Here is a 17,187-nt window from a genome sequence, read left to right as displayed (position 1 = left end):
GGTGTTGGCTCCTTCCGTGTCTCGTCGCCCCTGTGCTTTGCCTCTTGATGTTCTTCGGGCCGTGCGGCTTCTCGGTTTGTTTCTTGCTCTTTCTTGTCTTCCCTGTGTCTTGGTGCCGTCCTCTTTGCTGTCGTTGTACCTTCGTCTCCCCTGGCTGCGGTTTCGGTGGGTGGTTGCCGTCTTGATCTTGGTGCTCGTCTTCCTCGCGTGCCTCGTCCGCTCCTGTGCCTGGGTTGTCACCTCCCGGCTCTCTTGTTCCCTCGTGCCTTGGCTTTGGCCTTCTCCCTTGGTGCCTCCCCCCTTCCCTCCTCGTGGTTCTCCCGTTGCTCCTCTCTCTCACTCTCCCGGCTTCCCCCCTCCTTTCCCCCTTGGGTTTGGAGCATCGTTGTTGTTGTTGTTGTGCTCCTGGTGTTGGCCCCTGGAACTCCTTGGCTCGTCCATCCGCCTCGGCTCATCGGTCCTTCTCCCCCGTCGGCTTCCCTTGCCTCGCCTCGCCACTCCCCCGCGTTGCGTGGCTCCTAGTTGCCTACTTCCGCTTCTCCTTGCCCTTGCCCTTCCTTGTGGTGTGGGTCTCCCTCCCCGGTTTACTCCTCTTGTGCCCTTGCTCTCGGACTCGCTCGTCTCGTGTTTCCCCCGCTGCCCCCCCGGCTCGTCCCTGTCCGGCCTTGTTTTGCTGCCCCTCCCCTTGCCTTTCTTGCCTGTCCCTCCCCTGGGGTGGGCTTGGCTCGGCCTTGGCTTGTTTCTCCTTGTTTGTGCTTTGTCTGTCCCTCCCTTTTTGGTGGTGGATCTGAATGGTTGTTTTGTCGTGTCTGATCTATGGTTGATTTCTGTGGTCTGTTTTCTGGGATATTTCTGAGCGTCTTTTGGTGTGATTCCTCTTCTCCCTCCCTTCGTGTGGGCTGTGTGCCCTTGTGTTTTTCTGTTGGGCCGCCCTGTGTGGCCCTGTTTTCCTTGGCCTTGTTTGGGCGTGTCTCCTGTTGATCCAACTAGTAAGTGGAAATAGATTATCAAAAAAAAAAAAAAAAAAAAAACCTAGGGAAATAGACCAGATGGTTATTGACTTAGGCCCCATAATTAATTCTGACGACCATTTTTTTTTTTAATTGTTAAAATAAAATAAGAAAAATTTAAGAATAGTTTGAACAAGTTCTAAATGTATCAAATATTAATATTACATGGCCCGAGCACTTAGATCATTGTTGCGTTGACTGAGGAAGGTATGGTTGTCTAATGGACAAGATTCGCTCCCTTCTTCAAGGCATAGGTGGCAAGAGGAGGGGGTGTGGTGGCTTCAACCAGTGATGGGTAGTCTCTGATGAAGTGTTGGAAAAAGATGGGTGAAGGGAGGATTCATCTCCCTTCACTCACCTAAGGGTTAGGCACTTTGGCGACATTATGGCCATTTCACTTTCAAAAATTTGAATGACTTGACATAATTGAGCTCAAATTGTTAACTGTAGGTAACCTATAATTTTGAAGTGGACCACTAATAATATTTGGCATTAAGGTGAGATGCCTAGAGTTCCAAACCCTACTAAAGTGGGTCACTTGTAAAAGGGAAAACAAGAAAATATAAGAGGAGAAGGTCATTGCAATTCCATAGGAAATGCGTGTAGTGTTGCTTTCCCCTCAAAAGTAGAAAATTCATACATGGGGTAGGCATGTCCTTCTAATCATGGTTCAAGGAATTGTGATAAGCTGATTCCAACAATTTGATTCAATAGGTTCACTCTCAGCAGTAAGTACATGGAAGAACATGGATAATCTAGAATGAGGGATTCACTCTAGGGTAAAGAAAATAGACGAGCTAGACTATTACAGTACTTAGAATGCTTCTATAAGGTCTAGGCAGTAGAAGAAAAAAAAACAATCGCGAAAGAAAGTTAAAATGAACAGAGATGAGTACTAACCTCAGAAAAAGTCAATCGCAGTACAAAAAGCCTTTTGGAAGATCTCCACATTGTCCTTCATCTTCGCGAAGCACTTGACTAATATGTTATGACATCCTCTGATGGCTATGGATCATAATAATACATTTTAGAACGAAAACACATTAAATATGACCTCGAAAATCTCATTTTTCAATTTTACCATTTTTCTCTTGGATCCAAGCTGCTCGCCTGGGGCAACCAAGCCAATCGACCCACCTCCGGAACTTAGTTCCATGAGAAGCTTCAAGGCGCTAAAAGCCCATGGCTTTGCCCTATATCCTATTACACACTCAAGAAGGGTCTTACCTGATCTTTGGGACCTTATACACGTGTAATAAAATAACACTTGATCCATCTACCAAGCCCGTCAACATCCGATTCAAATCTCCTTCCAAATTCCAATAATACTCCAACTCAACATCATCACCATCCACTTCCATGGGTTCGGACTCCAATCCAACAGTCTCTATCTAAATGGTCCACAGTTGTTTTCTACAACGCATGCCCGATTCTTGGACCTACAATACAGATTTTCGGATTAGAATCATAGGGGAGTTCACACTTAATGTCTGAATATTTGGCCAATATTCATGAATTTGTGTGTTTTCTTTTATCTAGCAATGATGAATCCATGCTAGACCAGGGTTTATGAATAGGAAATTACATATAATGCATAATAGGTTAGGTGGTTTGCTTGGCTTTGTTTGTGGATTTCTTGGGTTTATCGCAATACATTAAATTGATCTCTTATGGGCAATTGGTAGAGGGTTTGATATGTTAGGGATCCTCATGGTAATAGATGAGGTAATCTAATCTAGAGAATCATGTTGGTAAGGGTGGAGATTAAATTGGTTGCATGAAAAGGGAGGAATTTAGATCAATAAGTTATATCATGTCTGGTGAAATCGAATCCATGGTGATTTTGTTCATTAATTTGTGTTTTCATTAGTGATTTTGTTATTTCTTTCATGTTTTGTTAGTTTAACCAATAGTTTAATTAATTCTTTTGACTAAATAATTAAAGGTACTTTTTAAGTTAATATGTGATTTTTATTTTTTTCGATGCTTGTGGAAACAACAACCCTCTTACTTTCTATATTACTTAGAGTAACCTTGTGCATTTGCAAGTATGAATGCAATAATTCTCTTATTGATAAGGTGGTAAATTTCAAACTCAAAGTGTAGAGAATGTGGAGAAAATAGTTGGAATTCAAACAAATGCTGTTATTGATAAGGTGGGGCACAAACTTCAACACCTTTGGTCGTTGAAGTTTGCAGAGGAATGTACCTTTAAAGAAACAATCACATTGCCTGCAACCCAAAAATACTGAATGAAGACGATATCGGTTGAGAATTAATAGACATAGACAATAAATTTTGAGCTCCTGAAATCAGACAAGAGGATTCCAAAATTACAGAAAACAACTAATAGCTAGTTACCATCCATGAAAAACTGCAGAAATCCCTAGCAGGAAAGTGTTCTTCCATCAGTGAGCCAGCTGCTCAATGAGTGGACAGAATCATGGCTATATTTTTCTTGGAGGAAGAAACTCTCGGGCTAATCTTTAGGTTCATACACAATTACTAACGACAACAAGAATAACAATAAAAAAATAAAAGTCAAGAGGGAGACTCCTGTTGGACTCTTTTTTGGTATCAATTCCCATTCTCTACTATGCCTATTTAAAATAAATAAGTATAAGAATTCATTACTCGTCAATATAATGAAAAATGATTTGGTAAATTTTATCAAAAATAAATTATGGAATGAAAAATAAGTTTGGTATCAAAATAAAAAATTGTTAGTAAATAATAGTGAGCAAGTGATAAAAGAGGGAAAAAGTATGACTTTAAAAAAATTATGTATTGAATATTTTACCCTCATCTTAACTATCAAGTTTTAAGTAAACTTGTGCATAAATGAAGAGAATGAAATTCTCACCATAATTCATAATAGGCAAAAAATCCATTATGAACTTTTGGAAGTTTTTCTATTATTCTAAATATAAATAAAAATGATAATAGATGCCAAACAACTTAAAATAATGAAAAAACCTCATAATGGATACCTAAAGCGCTTTAGTCTCTTGTGTTAGAACCCTAATTAAGATTCATACATTGATTGATGATGGGCTTGAAATAGAAGAGAAGTTAAGGTGCAATGGAAGGCCCAAAAAGTTCTTCAGATATGCCATAATCCCAATTGGATTCCTTGTGGTTTGAGTGTTGAACCGCTTGATGAATCAGCCTAGACCGGCAGTTGGGAGATTTACCCATAACAAGAGGACAAGCGTACACCATGTATGGATTTTCTACTTTGAGAAGGAAAAGTGATACGAATACATTTCCTATTTTGAAGCGTAAACTTAATAATGCATTTAGGAAAAACATCATTTACTATGCACAACAATGCATAAATATGCCAAATAACTGGATGAGAAAACAAAGAAACTACAAAACTATTTTAAACTTTTCAAATTTCAATTCAAGTTTTAAATCTCAGCCTATTATTCAGTATAAAAAGTGCACTGTTATACACAGCATAAGATTATTTTTTGTGCACATCCGACCCTGTTTACTTGTTTTCCAATGATCAAACTTCCAAATGGAGAATTAGTATGGCAATTAATTAAAAATGAACTGTTAAAAGAAGCATCTTAAGTTTAGGGGAAGGAAAGGGGGATTAAGAATTTTCAGCGAATGGATTAAGAAAATTGATTTGGCTGTCAACCTTCTAAACCATGTGGCTTTTGATTAAACAAACCCTTCTAGCTGTTATGGTTGGAATTGCAATGGAAACTTCTCCTTTCATATTTTCTTCCTTTTTTATTTATTTATTTATTATAATATTCTGTGCACCCATAACAAGCCAACCAACTTCTCTGGCCTTATCCATCCTCCCTCTTCTCTCCCTTTCAAATCAATTCCACCTATCGAGTTGGATTTATTTTTTTTCTTAATTAAATAATGCAGAGGGTTTTGCTGCGAAGCTGCATGGATCTTTGTCAACACAATGGTTTCTCTATCTTTCATGACATTTTTAATTGAAACTGAAATTATTAACTAATCTAATTATTTATTTCAATTTTGTAACAGTCGCGATCCAAAAGAATTTCTAAGATTTAAGAGAGATTATGCCAGTTCCAGTCAATTTTGATCAATTTATAATGAAAATGGAACAAAATCAGCTAAACAATCCAAATTTAGTCTCTTATGTTACAACGCTAATTAAGATTCATACATAGATAGATGATGGGCTTGAGATAGAAGAGAAATTAAGGTGCAATGGAAGGCCCAAAAGGTTCTTCATGACATACCAAACCCTATTTATATATTGTGACAAAAATAGATAAGACACATTTCATATATGTCTTATATAATAGAGAGTTGTTTTTGTGTGGGTCTCTTTAGTGGACAATAAACTAATGTTGGGTTTTCTTAGTACAATATATACGTGTGGATTCTAATCAAACTAACACCGTTAGTCATCATTAAGTATATTTAAATTTCAAACCGAGAGGAATCAAAATTCCTCTCAAATTATTTAATACATTTTTATTATTATTATATATATATATATATATATATATATATATATATATATATAACCATATAATTAATGCTTAATGACCAATTATCTCTTTTTAAAATCATATATTAACACAATATGTTAAATAACCTAAGAGGCACTTTGTTCCCTTTACATTTGAAATTTGAATATACTTAATGGCGGCTAACGGTGTTAGTCTACTTGGAACTCACACATAATATATTGCATTAAGAGGACCAAATATTATTGGTTTATGGTCCACTAAAGGGACCCACACGTTAAAAAAAAACTCTATATTATAATGTAAAGGATAATTTTTAGGAAAACCCAATATCATTCGCAAAAAGCACAAAATTTCCCAAGTTATGCCAAATTGGCAATGAACCCTTAGAATGTTTCTTAAATTTGTATAATAGTTTATTCCCTTAAAAAATTAAGTTTAAGCCATAGTTAAATAATTTCATATTTCTTAAATTACGTTTAATCTCTTGTGACTTTATAGTGTTGTGATTTTCTAAATTTTATCTTTTTTCTTCTTAGTAAATAAACTTTTATTGAAAAAGACATAAATAATACAAGGCATCAGATTGACACATACTTAGTAGCTAAGTAATGAAATTTGGCTTTCATTCATCATTTTATATCATAAGATATAAATTAATAGAAGTAACGGTATATTTTTTTTATTTCATATAACCAAAATTAAAATACATAACTGCATATTTGACATAGTTTTAGGTTTTTATTCCTTTTGCCAATTATTTTGAGTTGCATTTGAAAATTTTCTAATATAAATACCATATCATTTGAAGAAAAAAAAATCTCATGTAAGTAATGATGGTCTCATGGACCACCACGGAATTAATGTTCCATTACAGTTACTAACTAATTTATAAATTTACAATGTTACCCTTCTTTCTTATAGATAAAAAAAATAATTAAAAAAAAAAAAAAAAGCATGTACGTAAATGCAAGTAGCAAAACCAGCAAAGAAGCTACCTGCTTTTTAATATTGTCTACACAAAGCATGACTTGCGGAGCTAAAAGACGTGTTTTCCCTATTAAGATAATAATATAATTGATTAAAAGATGCTTCTCATCCCATCATTCTGCCGCAATGATTGCTTGCCACCCACACGCTCCTCCCGCGAGTGTCGTGGAACAAGCCAGAGTGGCTTCTTCGATACGAATAAGGTTCTCAAACTCGGTATTCAATGAAATCTGAATCGGTTCAAAACTTTAAATCGGGGAGCCCCACGAATCAGTCCGATTCAGGGTTCCAAAAAATTATTGGAAATCGGTTGATTCCGATCCGATCCGATCCGATCCTCACCCATTCTCTTTTCTGTGTATTCCATTTTCCCTCAACTCAAGTAGCTATATAAACAAATCTCGTGAACAAAGACACGGAAAGGCACCTGAAAAAGCTCATTTGTTGGGCCCTCCAGTTTTCCATTCTCTGTTTCTGCAAATCACCAAAAGCTCAGAAGTGACAAGGTCAAACCAGAGGATTCTCTGAAAACATAGATAAAGAGGATGGAAGAAGAAGAAGAAAATCCAACGACACCCTTTTGGCTAAAAACCAGCACAAATCCATATGGTCACCGTCATCGTCGCTCATCGTCTCTCTCAAATCCTCTTCTGTTGATCATGTTGCTCGCCATTACTGCATTACTTCTCTTATTCTTTGTTATTCTTTCCATCAATTCATTTGTTTCTCAGGGTTCCACGCCCAGTTCGGTGAAGAAGAAGTGGGAGTCAGTGAATCTCTTGCTTGTTCTCTTCGCTGTTGCTTGTGGGTTTCTCAACAGGAATTATGAGGATAGCTCCTCCTCCTCCTCCTTGTCTTCTTCCAGCAGCAGGGAAGCTAATGGCGTCGCTTCTCACGTCTCAGAGAACCCACTTCAATCAACAGCACCAACTCGTCAATGGTTTGAATATTCCTCCGATCCACGGATCTACGAGTCTGTCGGTAGTTCTAATGCTTACGATTCGACCAATTTGATTTCGATTTCGACGAACACGGTCCGTTTGAGGAGAAATTGCAGCTCCTATCCAGATTTCAAGCAAGAGTTTTCATGGGCTTCTGGCGATGAAGATAGATGGCGCTTCTTTGACGACAATGTCATCGATTTTAATGCTTATCGAGGTGCGTCGGAAAATTTTCGCCGTCGCTTGGGACCGGACCATTCGGCTCCACCACCACCACCACCACCACCAGCGCCACCGGGAACGGAGACTTCAAACCCTGCATCGCCTCTACCTCCGTCTCCATCTCTCACTCCACCGCAGCCACCAGCAACCAGGCATAGAAGGAATCGAACATTTCATACCGTCGAAAGCAAGGAAAAGACAGAAAGTTCAAATGAGGTAGCGCCGGAGATTAATGAAAATCGACCCTTGCCTCCTCCATCGCCGCCGCCGCCGCCACCACATCCTCCGCCACCTGCAGTCAAGCATAGAAGGAGTCGAACATTCCATACCGGAAAGAAAGAAGGTTCAAATGAAGTAGCGCCGGAGATGAATAAAAGTCGACCCTTGCCGCCTCCATCACCGCCGCCGCCGCCCCCACCACCGCCACCAAGACTAGCGGCGCATCATCGATCTGAACAGAAGAGCGAGAGAAATGATAGGAGAGGGAGTGGAGCGAAAGAGATAGCCAACACTCTGGCTTCACTATATCCATACAGAAAGAAAAAGAAGAAGCAGAAGTACAAGGATGATGAGAATAGCTGCAATGGCACAACCCAAATCTCTCCTCACTCGCATTCAGGAGATTCGTCTATAGGGCATCCACCACCATCACCGCCGCCACCACCACCGCCACCTCCTCCAGCTTCGGTATTTTACAATCTATTCTCGTACAAGAAACCTAGCAAGAGCAAGAGAATCCATTCATCCTCACTTTCGCAGTTAAATCCATCCCCCCCTCCACCACCTCCGCCGCCTCCAAAACTCACCTCGTCGTCAATCAAACGAAAATCCAAGCGCGAAGCACCATCAGCACCACCAGAAGAACCCTCATCAGATCTTCCTGAACAGAGAAAAAGGAGCTCTGCAACCAGCGGTAGGCGACCTCCATTGTGGACGAAGCCAATTAATATGCTGTACGAAGGAGAAGAGAACCTGAGCAGCGGAGGACAGTCTCCATTGATTCCAATGCCACCCCCTCCGCCGCCACCCCCATTTCGAATGCCGGAGATGAAATTCGTCGTTCGTGGGGGTTTCGTTAGGGTTCGAAGCAATCTCAGTTCACTCAGCAGCTCTCCAGTCGACTCACCAACGAAGGCAGAGGACCCTGAATCTTTACCATCTACATCAGCAACAACAGCCACCACCATGAAAGCTGCTGCGGCGGCGGCGGTAATGGACGGTGGAGATGCTATTGGAGCAGTGTTCTGTCCTAGTCCAGATGTCGACACCAAAGCTGACACCTTTATTGCCAGGTTCCGTGATGGGCTTCGGCTTGAGAGGATAAATTCCATCAAGGATAAAAAAGCAGCCCATGGGCCACAGTCCAGGCCCAAGTCATTTTTGAAAACTTAAAAGGGACTTTGCTCACTATTTCTTCCCTTGCCTTTTCATTTGTTTGGGAGTTTTTTTTTTTTTTTTTTTTTAATAGAAAAAGAAATTAATTTGATTGTATGGTGAAAATAGAAATACATAAATAGATGTAACCCAAACAGAAAAAAGCAATAGACTTTAGGCATCGATGGTTTTTTTAATTTTTGTAATTATTTATTGGTTTTTTTTGGTAGAAAATTATCTATCGGTATCGTCTATTGATTTAACTAGCAAGTGGAAATAGGTTACCGAAAAGAAGAAAAAAAAAAGGGAAATATACCAGATGGTTATTGACTAAGGCACCATAATTAATTCTGACGACCATTTTTTAAAAAGAATTGCTAAAAGAAAATAAGAAAAAAATTAAGAATAGTTTGCACAAGTTCTAAATGTATCAAATATTAATATTATATGGCTCGAGCACTTAGATCACTGTTTCGTTGAGAGAGGAAGGTATGGTCGTCAAGTGGACAAGATCCGCTCCCTTCTTCATGGCATAAGTGGCAGGAGGAGGGGGTGTGGTGGCTTCTAGCAGTGGTGAATGGTCTTGATGAAGTATAAGAAAAAGATGGTGAAGGGAGGACACCCACCCAAGGGTTAGGCATGGGCGGATAACTAAATTATTACGCTATTCCTATGGACATTATGGTTATTTAACTTTCAAAATTTGAATGACTTGACATAATTGAGCTCAAATTGTTAACTGTAGGTAACCTATAATTTTGAAGTGGGCCACTTGTACTATTTGGCACTAAGGGTGCCTCAAGTCCCAACCCCTACTAAAGTGGGTCACTTGTAAAAAGGAAAACAAGAAAATATGAGAGGAGAAGTTTGTTGCAATTCCATAAGAAATGCATCTAGTGTTGCTTTCCCTTCTTAAAGTAGAAAACCATACATGGAGTATGCATGTCCTTCAATCGTGGTTCAAGGAATTGTGATAAATGATTGAACTACAATTGAATTTCAAATTGATTCCAACAATTTGATTCGATAGGTTCAATCTCAACCGTAAGTATATGTAAAAACACAAATAATGTAGAGCGAATGGAGATTCACTCTAGAGTAATGAAAATATAAGAATTATACTATTACAGTACTTAGAAGGCTTCTATAAGGTCTAGGCAGTAGAGGAAACAATCGCGAAAAAAAGTTAGAATGAACGGAGATGAGTGCTACCTCAGAAAAAGTCAATCACTGTACGAAAAACCTTTCAGAAGATCTCCACATTGTCCTTCATCTTCGTGAAGCACTCTTTGACACATTCTGACATCTTATAACGGCTATGGATCATAATGACACGTTTAAAAATAAAAACACATTAAATAGGGCCTCGAAAATCTCATTTTGTCATTTTGCCCTTTTTCTCTTGGAACTAGGCTAGTCGCCCAGGGCAACCAGGCCAATCGACCCACCCTTGTAACTAAGCTTCAAGGTTTTGAAAGCCCGTGGCTCTACCCTAGATCCTATTACACATTCAAGAAGGGTCTTACATCTTTGGGACCTTCTACACATATCATCAAAGAACACTTGATCCATCTACTAAGCCATCAACGTCCAAGTCAGATCTCCTTCCAAATTCCAAGAATACTCCAACTCATTATCATCACCATCCACTTCCATTGATTCAAACTCTAATCCAATGGTCTCTATCTAGATGGCTCACAGTTGCCTCCCATCCGCATGTTCGGTTCTCAGGCATACAATATGAATTTTCAAATTAGAATCATGGGAGATTTCATGCACACTTAATGTCTGAATATCTAGCCAATATTCATGAATTTGTGTGTTTTCATTTATGTCGCAATGAGGAATGCATGCTAGATCAGGGTTGAAGAATAGCAAATTACATATAATGGTTTGCTTGACTTTGTTTGTGGATTTCTTGGGTTCATTGCAACATAGTAAATTGATCTCCTATGTGCAATTGGTAGGGGGTTTGATACGTTAGGGATCCTCATGGTAATAGATGAGGTAATCTAATATAGGGAAACTTGTTAGTAAGGGTGGAGATTAAATTGGTTGCATGAGAAGGGTGGAATTTAGATCAATATGTTATATCACGGTTGGTGAAATCGAATACCTGGTGATTTCATTCATTTATTTGCGTTTTCATTAGCGATTTCGTTAATTCTTTCATGTTTTGTTAATTTAACTAGTAGTTTAATTAATTCATGATAATTCGTTTGACTAAATAATTACAGGTGTTTTTTAAGTTAATACGTGATTTTGATTCTTTTTTATTATCGTGGAAACAACAAGCCTCTTATTTCTATATCACTTGTGTAACTTTGTGCACTTGCAAGTACGAATGCAACAATTCTCTTATTGATAAGATGGGCCCGAATTTCAAACTCAAAGTGTAAAGAATGTGAAGGAAATAGTTATTTTTTATTATTTTTTTCTCACACGTGAAGGAAATAGTTGGAATTCAAATAAATGCTCTTATTAATAAGGTGGGGCACGAACTCCAAATTGAATTTATAAATTCTCTTGTTGATAAGGTGGGGTTTGAATTTCAAATTCATAGTGTAGGGAACATTGAGGGGCACATGGAGGCTCTTCTATCCATGGAAGGTGAGTTGGCCATTGATAAAGGATCTCATGATTTAGGAGTGAATCCAATGATCCAAAAACATTATGTTACGAAATATGGGATTAACCAATGGGAGTAAAAAGAAAAAAATAAAACTATGGGATGAACAATTAAACTTAGATTTTAAGTTCTTACGATTATAAAAGGGGGTTTTATAATTAAAATTTTTATATTAGAATACCGAAATGTGAGAAAGAAGGCAAAAATCAATGATTTGCAAACGTAACTTTTCTTGATGTAAATATTTCTTTTTCTTTTTCTTTTTTGGAACATAAATTTTCTTTTTCCTATTCTCATTACAAATTACCTTGTTTGTAACAACCCAAAAAAAAAAAACTGAATCATAGTAGGTACGTTACAGCTTGATACATCTTCTTGCGTACGTTACAGAGTTCTTCAAATATTGTAGCCCCATCATCTTTGTTGTATACTTGTATACACCAAGGGAGGGATTTTTTTTCAGAATTAAAACCACCACCGCTACATAATCACACTCGAACCATAATTTCATAACCCCCCCCCCCCCCCCATCTCCTTAGTTTCATTCTAGGTTCCACACAAATGAATTAAATTCAGCTTCAAAATTGGTCGTAAGTTTCACACAAATGAATTAAATTCGGCTTCAAAATTGGTTTTAATCCCATTGACGTTTAGCTTTATCACCCCTTTTGTGATACAATACATCTCTTAAAATCACCTAATCGAAACAATACTCGGTACCGGTACTTTAAACCTTAAATATAATTTACTGGACATACAAGTACAAATATTATTTTATTGCAATATTAATCTAACCACTTCCCATGTGCCATCAAAGCTAATAAGTAGAATTAACTAATTATTGCAACATTAATCTAACCACTTCCAATGTGCACTACAGTAAATATGTTTTATTCTCGTTGTTGTTTTTCCTCTTTTAAGGTCGGTGGCTCACTTTATCATGAATTAACGGGACAGCAACCTTCACCCGTGATTTGAATGCCAGACAGGAACACTTTGGGAGAGATTAAACAAAGTTTTTCAATCCTTTTCGTCTTCTTGATTTACCTCTTTCAAGGTCGATGGCTCACATTTTGATGAATTTTTCATGCGTAGCCACAACTGCACCCGCAGTTTCTAAAACAAATGGATGCAAAAATGCCATTGAATGTCGACCTTATTAACGGGTAGCACCTTAACCAGTGAGGTGATTCGTCTGCAAGTGGCTCACAAATGGCTTTCTTCTGTGTTTAATTATAACCTCGACAGAGGTCGAGGTACGTACAGCTTGATCATTTTATTAATAATAGAGTTCAAGCTAGATCTAACACTCGAACAAATACTGGGGATGTGATTGGGTTGAAGAAGAAACCCATCCATTTCGTATTCTGAAGAGATGAAACTGATTTAACTGCTGATGGCGAGGAATCGAAGGGCAGCATTACACAGTGTGAGGATTCTATCGAATAACTTGGACCTACTACTGGCAGATGATATTGGGAGTGAATTGAGGGATCAAATATCATGGTATCGTAAGCAGACTGGGACAATGTTTTGGTTTCTACTCGTGTATTGTTCTGAAGATGACAATGTTCTAGCTGCAAGTGCTTCTTCAAACGATGAGATGAGTAAGGTGTTTGGACTGATATGGGATTTTGCTGTTGAATCTGGCGATGTTATGGTGGACGCATTCGAAATCATGGCAAAGCAGCAGCTGCACACAACTAGTAAAAACAGCACTACTACCACTACTACAGCAGAAGAAGATGAAGATGAAGATGAAGAACCACTTCTTCAACTCGCCTGCAAGTACAACCCTGCGGCTGCATTCGGTCTTGACGTCGATGAACTGGCCAAATCAGTATTTAGCCTCATCATCAAATACATTCATTTCGACCAGTTCTGCCGCATTTTACTCAAGGAAAATGCTAGACAATCAACAGGAATCCCAAGAACGCAAGCGCAGGTCGTCGATGGAGTTGCTGATGCCACGGGTATCATGTTGTACGCACATTTAATGTTCGATCGGTTGGCCATAACAAAGGGAACAAAGCAGCAGCTAAATGTCATTGCAATCACGGGAGAAGGAGGAACAGGTAAGACCACCCTCGCAAGAATGCTTTATCATGCTTTTAAAAGTATTACATTCTGTGGGTGGTTGTCGGTCTCTAAAACATATGTGATGAGGGATTTGCTGCTGAGCCTTCTAAACGATATCATGGGGATCAACGAAACGATCCATGAGATGGACGAGCGGGAGTTGAAAAACCAACTCTGGAAACAATTGAAGGGTCGTTTGTATGTCATAGTGATCGACGATGTTTGGGATACCCATGCGTGGGATGAATTGAAAGATCTCTTCCCCGATGATGATGATACTGATTCTAGTCGAGTTTTAATAACTACCCGTTCACCGGAGGTGGCTTCTTATGCAACTAGACCTGGTAAAAGATCATTCACCCTTCCCCAAGACTTGTTCAAGATTGATGTTCCTGAACGCGTAAACTGGGGCGACCACTACGATGGCGACGCGGAAGAGATTTTTGAATGTTATTGTTTCGAACTAAAACCCCTCAACCATGACGCCAGTTGGGTGCTCTTCTGTGATTTATATTTCCGAAAAGCATGCTGCCCTGGTGATCATCAAGAACTGGAAGCTCACGGAAGAAGGATTGTAAGAAGCTGTTGTGGGCGACCACTTGTGATTTCTGTGGTGGCTCACATTCTAAGAGCCATTGACGGTGATGAGTATAGATCCAGTTGGTCCATTATAGCCGGTCAAATTAACGAGGAACTAACTGGGGATCTCGATCAGCAGATGGACATCTTGGCCTTGTGTTTCCATATGTTACCCCAAACCCTGCAATCTTGCTTTCTCTATCTCGGTATTTTCCCGGAGGACAGAGAGATTTCAGTAAAGCAACTGATCCAGTTATGGGTAGCTGAAGGACTGATAGTCGTGCAGGAGGATGATGCAAGCCTCACAATGGAAGATGTTGCTGAATACCATCTACAAGAGCTTATTGAACTACGCTTGATTCTAATATCCAAAACTACGATCAACGGCGAGGCAAAATCATGCCGTATTCATGATATATTACGGGACTTCTGCATTCATTTGTCAAAAGAAGGACTTCTGGAGGTTCATACCGGTGGAGATCATTCTAGTATAAGTACTGCTGCTACGGATCATCAGACCAGATCAAAGAAACTCTCAATTCTTGGTAACTGCAGAGAGTACTTATCCAACTCAGTAAACCCCTACTCCCACCCAGCTGGCTCTTGTTCATATGTTCGCTCCTTCTCTTCTTTCAGCCAAGATACTCAAAGCTTTTCGAAAGAAGATTGGAAATTGTTTTTCCAACATTTTCAACTGCTTAGGGTACTAAATGTTGGGAACCATGAAGCACGGAACAAACTCGATGATTCAATCAAAAACCTAATTCATTTGAGGTACTTGAAGGTGAAACCTGCTAAGAACATCACACTTCCCATGTCTGCTATATTCAACCTTTGGAATCTCCAAACAATTGATTTGCGGCAAGCCTCATTTTCCAAGCTTCCAGTGGATATATGGAAGATGCGAAGATTGAGGCACCTGTATTTAGGTGGGCGAAGTAGGTTGCCTAAAGCTGGAATTGAAGACCATCTTCCGAACCTCCTTACGCTGACTTACATATCAAATGATCCTAGAGGTAACATCCGTATCGCAGAGAAGGCTCCTAATTTGAGAAAATTAGGATTAAATGGTTATCGGTGTGCCTCCAAAGAAGATCAGAAAGCCACTTTTAACTTACAACACCTTCAGTCGTTGAAGTTTGCAGAGGAATGTACCTTCAAAGAGAGAATCACATTGCCTGCAACCATTACCAAGATAACTGTGAAAGGAGCACTTCTTCAGCTTGATGCTATTAAGATGTTTGGGAACCTGCCAAACCTTCAAATTCTAAAGCTGCAGACAAATTTTGACAATGACAAATTAGAGGTCCTTGGAGAAGAGCCATTTCCTGAATTGCAAGTGCTGCAACTTGCAAAATCAAATATTGTTACATGGATTCTTGATAAAAGGGCGATGCCAAAGCTTAAGCAGCTAGTCTTGAGTAACTGTTCTCAACTACCAAAGCTTCCTGATGAACTATGGGACATGTCCACACTCCAGAAATTGCAGCTCGCATGGTGTTCCGAAGAATTAGTAGATAATCTTCCTCGATTTTTAAAAGGAAAAGAAGGATTTCACTTGGCGATTTATCCTGAGATTCGCAGGTAATTTTTCTCCATTTAATTCTTGTTAATACTTTCTGATAGGCAATAGAGTTTTACACTTAGTCACAAAATTTCATTAATGCTGATATATATAAATATTTAAACCATTCAGATTCCTCGAAAACTGTAAAGAGAAGTCAAACTCAGAGCCTCCTACTCCTTAGGTAATCAAGGTGCCAGTTTCACTACTATCTTCGAATTTATCATACACTTGTTCATATGATGCTTTCATTTATTGTTTTTTTTTTTTTTTTTTTTTTTTTTTTTTTTTTCATTTTTGATAAAGTTTTATTTACTGTTTCTACACTAGCTTGTGTTTGACTAATGTTTTGGACATTGCTTTGTTGTTTGAGTCAAATATGAATGCCAGTTAAGTCGACATTAGAATCAAGGTAAAGTCTATTATCACTTGAGTTAATAATATAGATATTGTTGATTGTAAAGATATATTATTTGGTAAGTCGTTTTTCATTTTAGTAATAACATTCTTGTGTCATCTTAGATTATCATTTCCTTAATTTTGCCACTTAAAAAGGGTGAAATCAATATAAGATACTACATTTATTCTGTTTCTATTCTCATTTCCACAACAACATTTACTTTACTTTTATACAGCAGAATCACAGATTACAAGGAGATTTCAACGCTAGTTATTCTATTTGGAAGCAGGTTTCTGGGATACAGGAATAGCGCTAGCAAGCACATCACCAATGGCTATGAGTCAAACATTGATCGAATTAACATGATATCTGAGAACTATAATTGTGATAGAGGATTGAGAAGCAAATCGACTCATTCATTCAATTAAAAACTGGCAGTTTGGTTGTGTTGTGTTACAAACTTATTTAAGTTTTAGAGACATGCATCATGTCATTTTCTTGAACTTTTATTAGAATTTGTTGGTTATGCTTTTGGATATCATCAAGGATGAAAGGGAGCAATCTTCTACTGTGTTTCCTTTTTTCTTAGTAATCGAGAAAAGAAAAAATAGAAAAGAGAGAGCAATCAAATTTTAACAGAGAGAGTTTAAAAAATCTACCAAACCTAACAACCAGCAAATGCATCTGACATGAGCAAGTAAAATTAAGGTTTAGAGATAGAATTACGAACCCAGAAACTCCATTGAATCATTGGATCTTTAATCCATGCAGAATCACTTCTCAAAACTGAATTACATAACAAAAATATCACCTAATCGAATGGAAACAAACCTGAAAGAAACGTTGGAACCGATGTGGCATCCAGCAACAGAATTAGGGTTCCTGAATTGCAAAATGCAAAAACCAATCAATATTCGATATTTCTCA

The 17,187-nt window shown here is 38.5% G+C and overlaps 2 protein-coding genes across 7 annotated transcripts; both read left to right on the top strand.

Annotated features, from left to right (window-relative positions):
* The first annotated feature begins 7,017 nt into the window (after positions 1–7,017).
* Positions 7,018–9,027, top strand: LOC149021551 (uncharacterized). Its single transcript, XM_089147460.1, has one exon. It carries the CDS (start codon positions 7,018–7,020, stop codon positions 9,025–9,027), a length of 2,010 nt encoding a protein of 669 aa, XP_089003586.1.
* Positions 9,028–12,723: 3,696 nt separating this feature from the next.
* On the top strand, positions 12,724–17,081 carry LOC149021550 (putative late blight resistance protein homolog R1A-10). Of its 6 annotated transcripts, none has more exons than XM_089149774.1 (3): positions 12,724–15,880; positions 15,993–16,044; positions 16,550–17,081. In XM_089149774.1, exons 1-2 carry the CDS (start codon positions 13,035–13,037, stop codon positions 16,042–16,044), a joined length of 2,898 nt encoding a protein of 965 aa, XP_089005900.1. In that variant the 5' UTR covers positions 12,724–13,034; the 3' UTR covers positions 16,550–17,081. The 6 variants fall into 6 exon arrangements, with proteins under 6 accessions (XP_089005900.1, XP_089005897.1, XP_089005901.1 ...); XM_089149771.1 differs by having other exon boundaries at positions 16,496–17,081; XM_089149775.1 differs by having other exon boundaries at positions 15,993–16,053.
* Positions 17,082–17,187: the final 106 nt, after the last annotated feature.

Source organism: Hakea prostrata, chromosome 3 (assembly GCF_041222555.1).
Source record: "Hakea prostrata isolate BN-2017 chromosome 3, UWA_Hpros_2, whole genome shotgun sequence".
In the NCBI taxonomy this organism is placed as follows: Eukaryota; Viridiplantae; Streptophyta; class Magnoliopsida; order Proteales; family Proteaceae; genus Hakea; species Hakea prostrata.
This window is presented reverse-complemented; position numbering and strand designations above follow the sequence as displayed.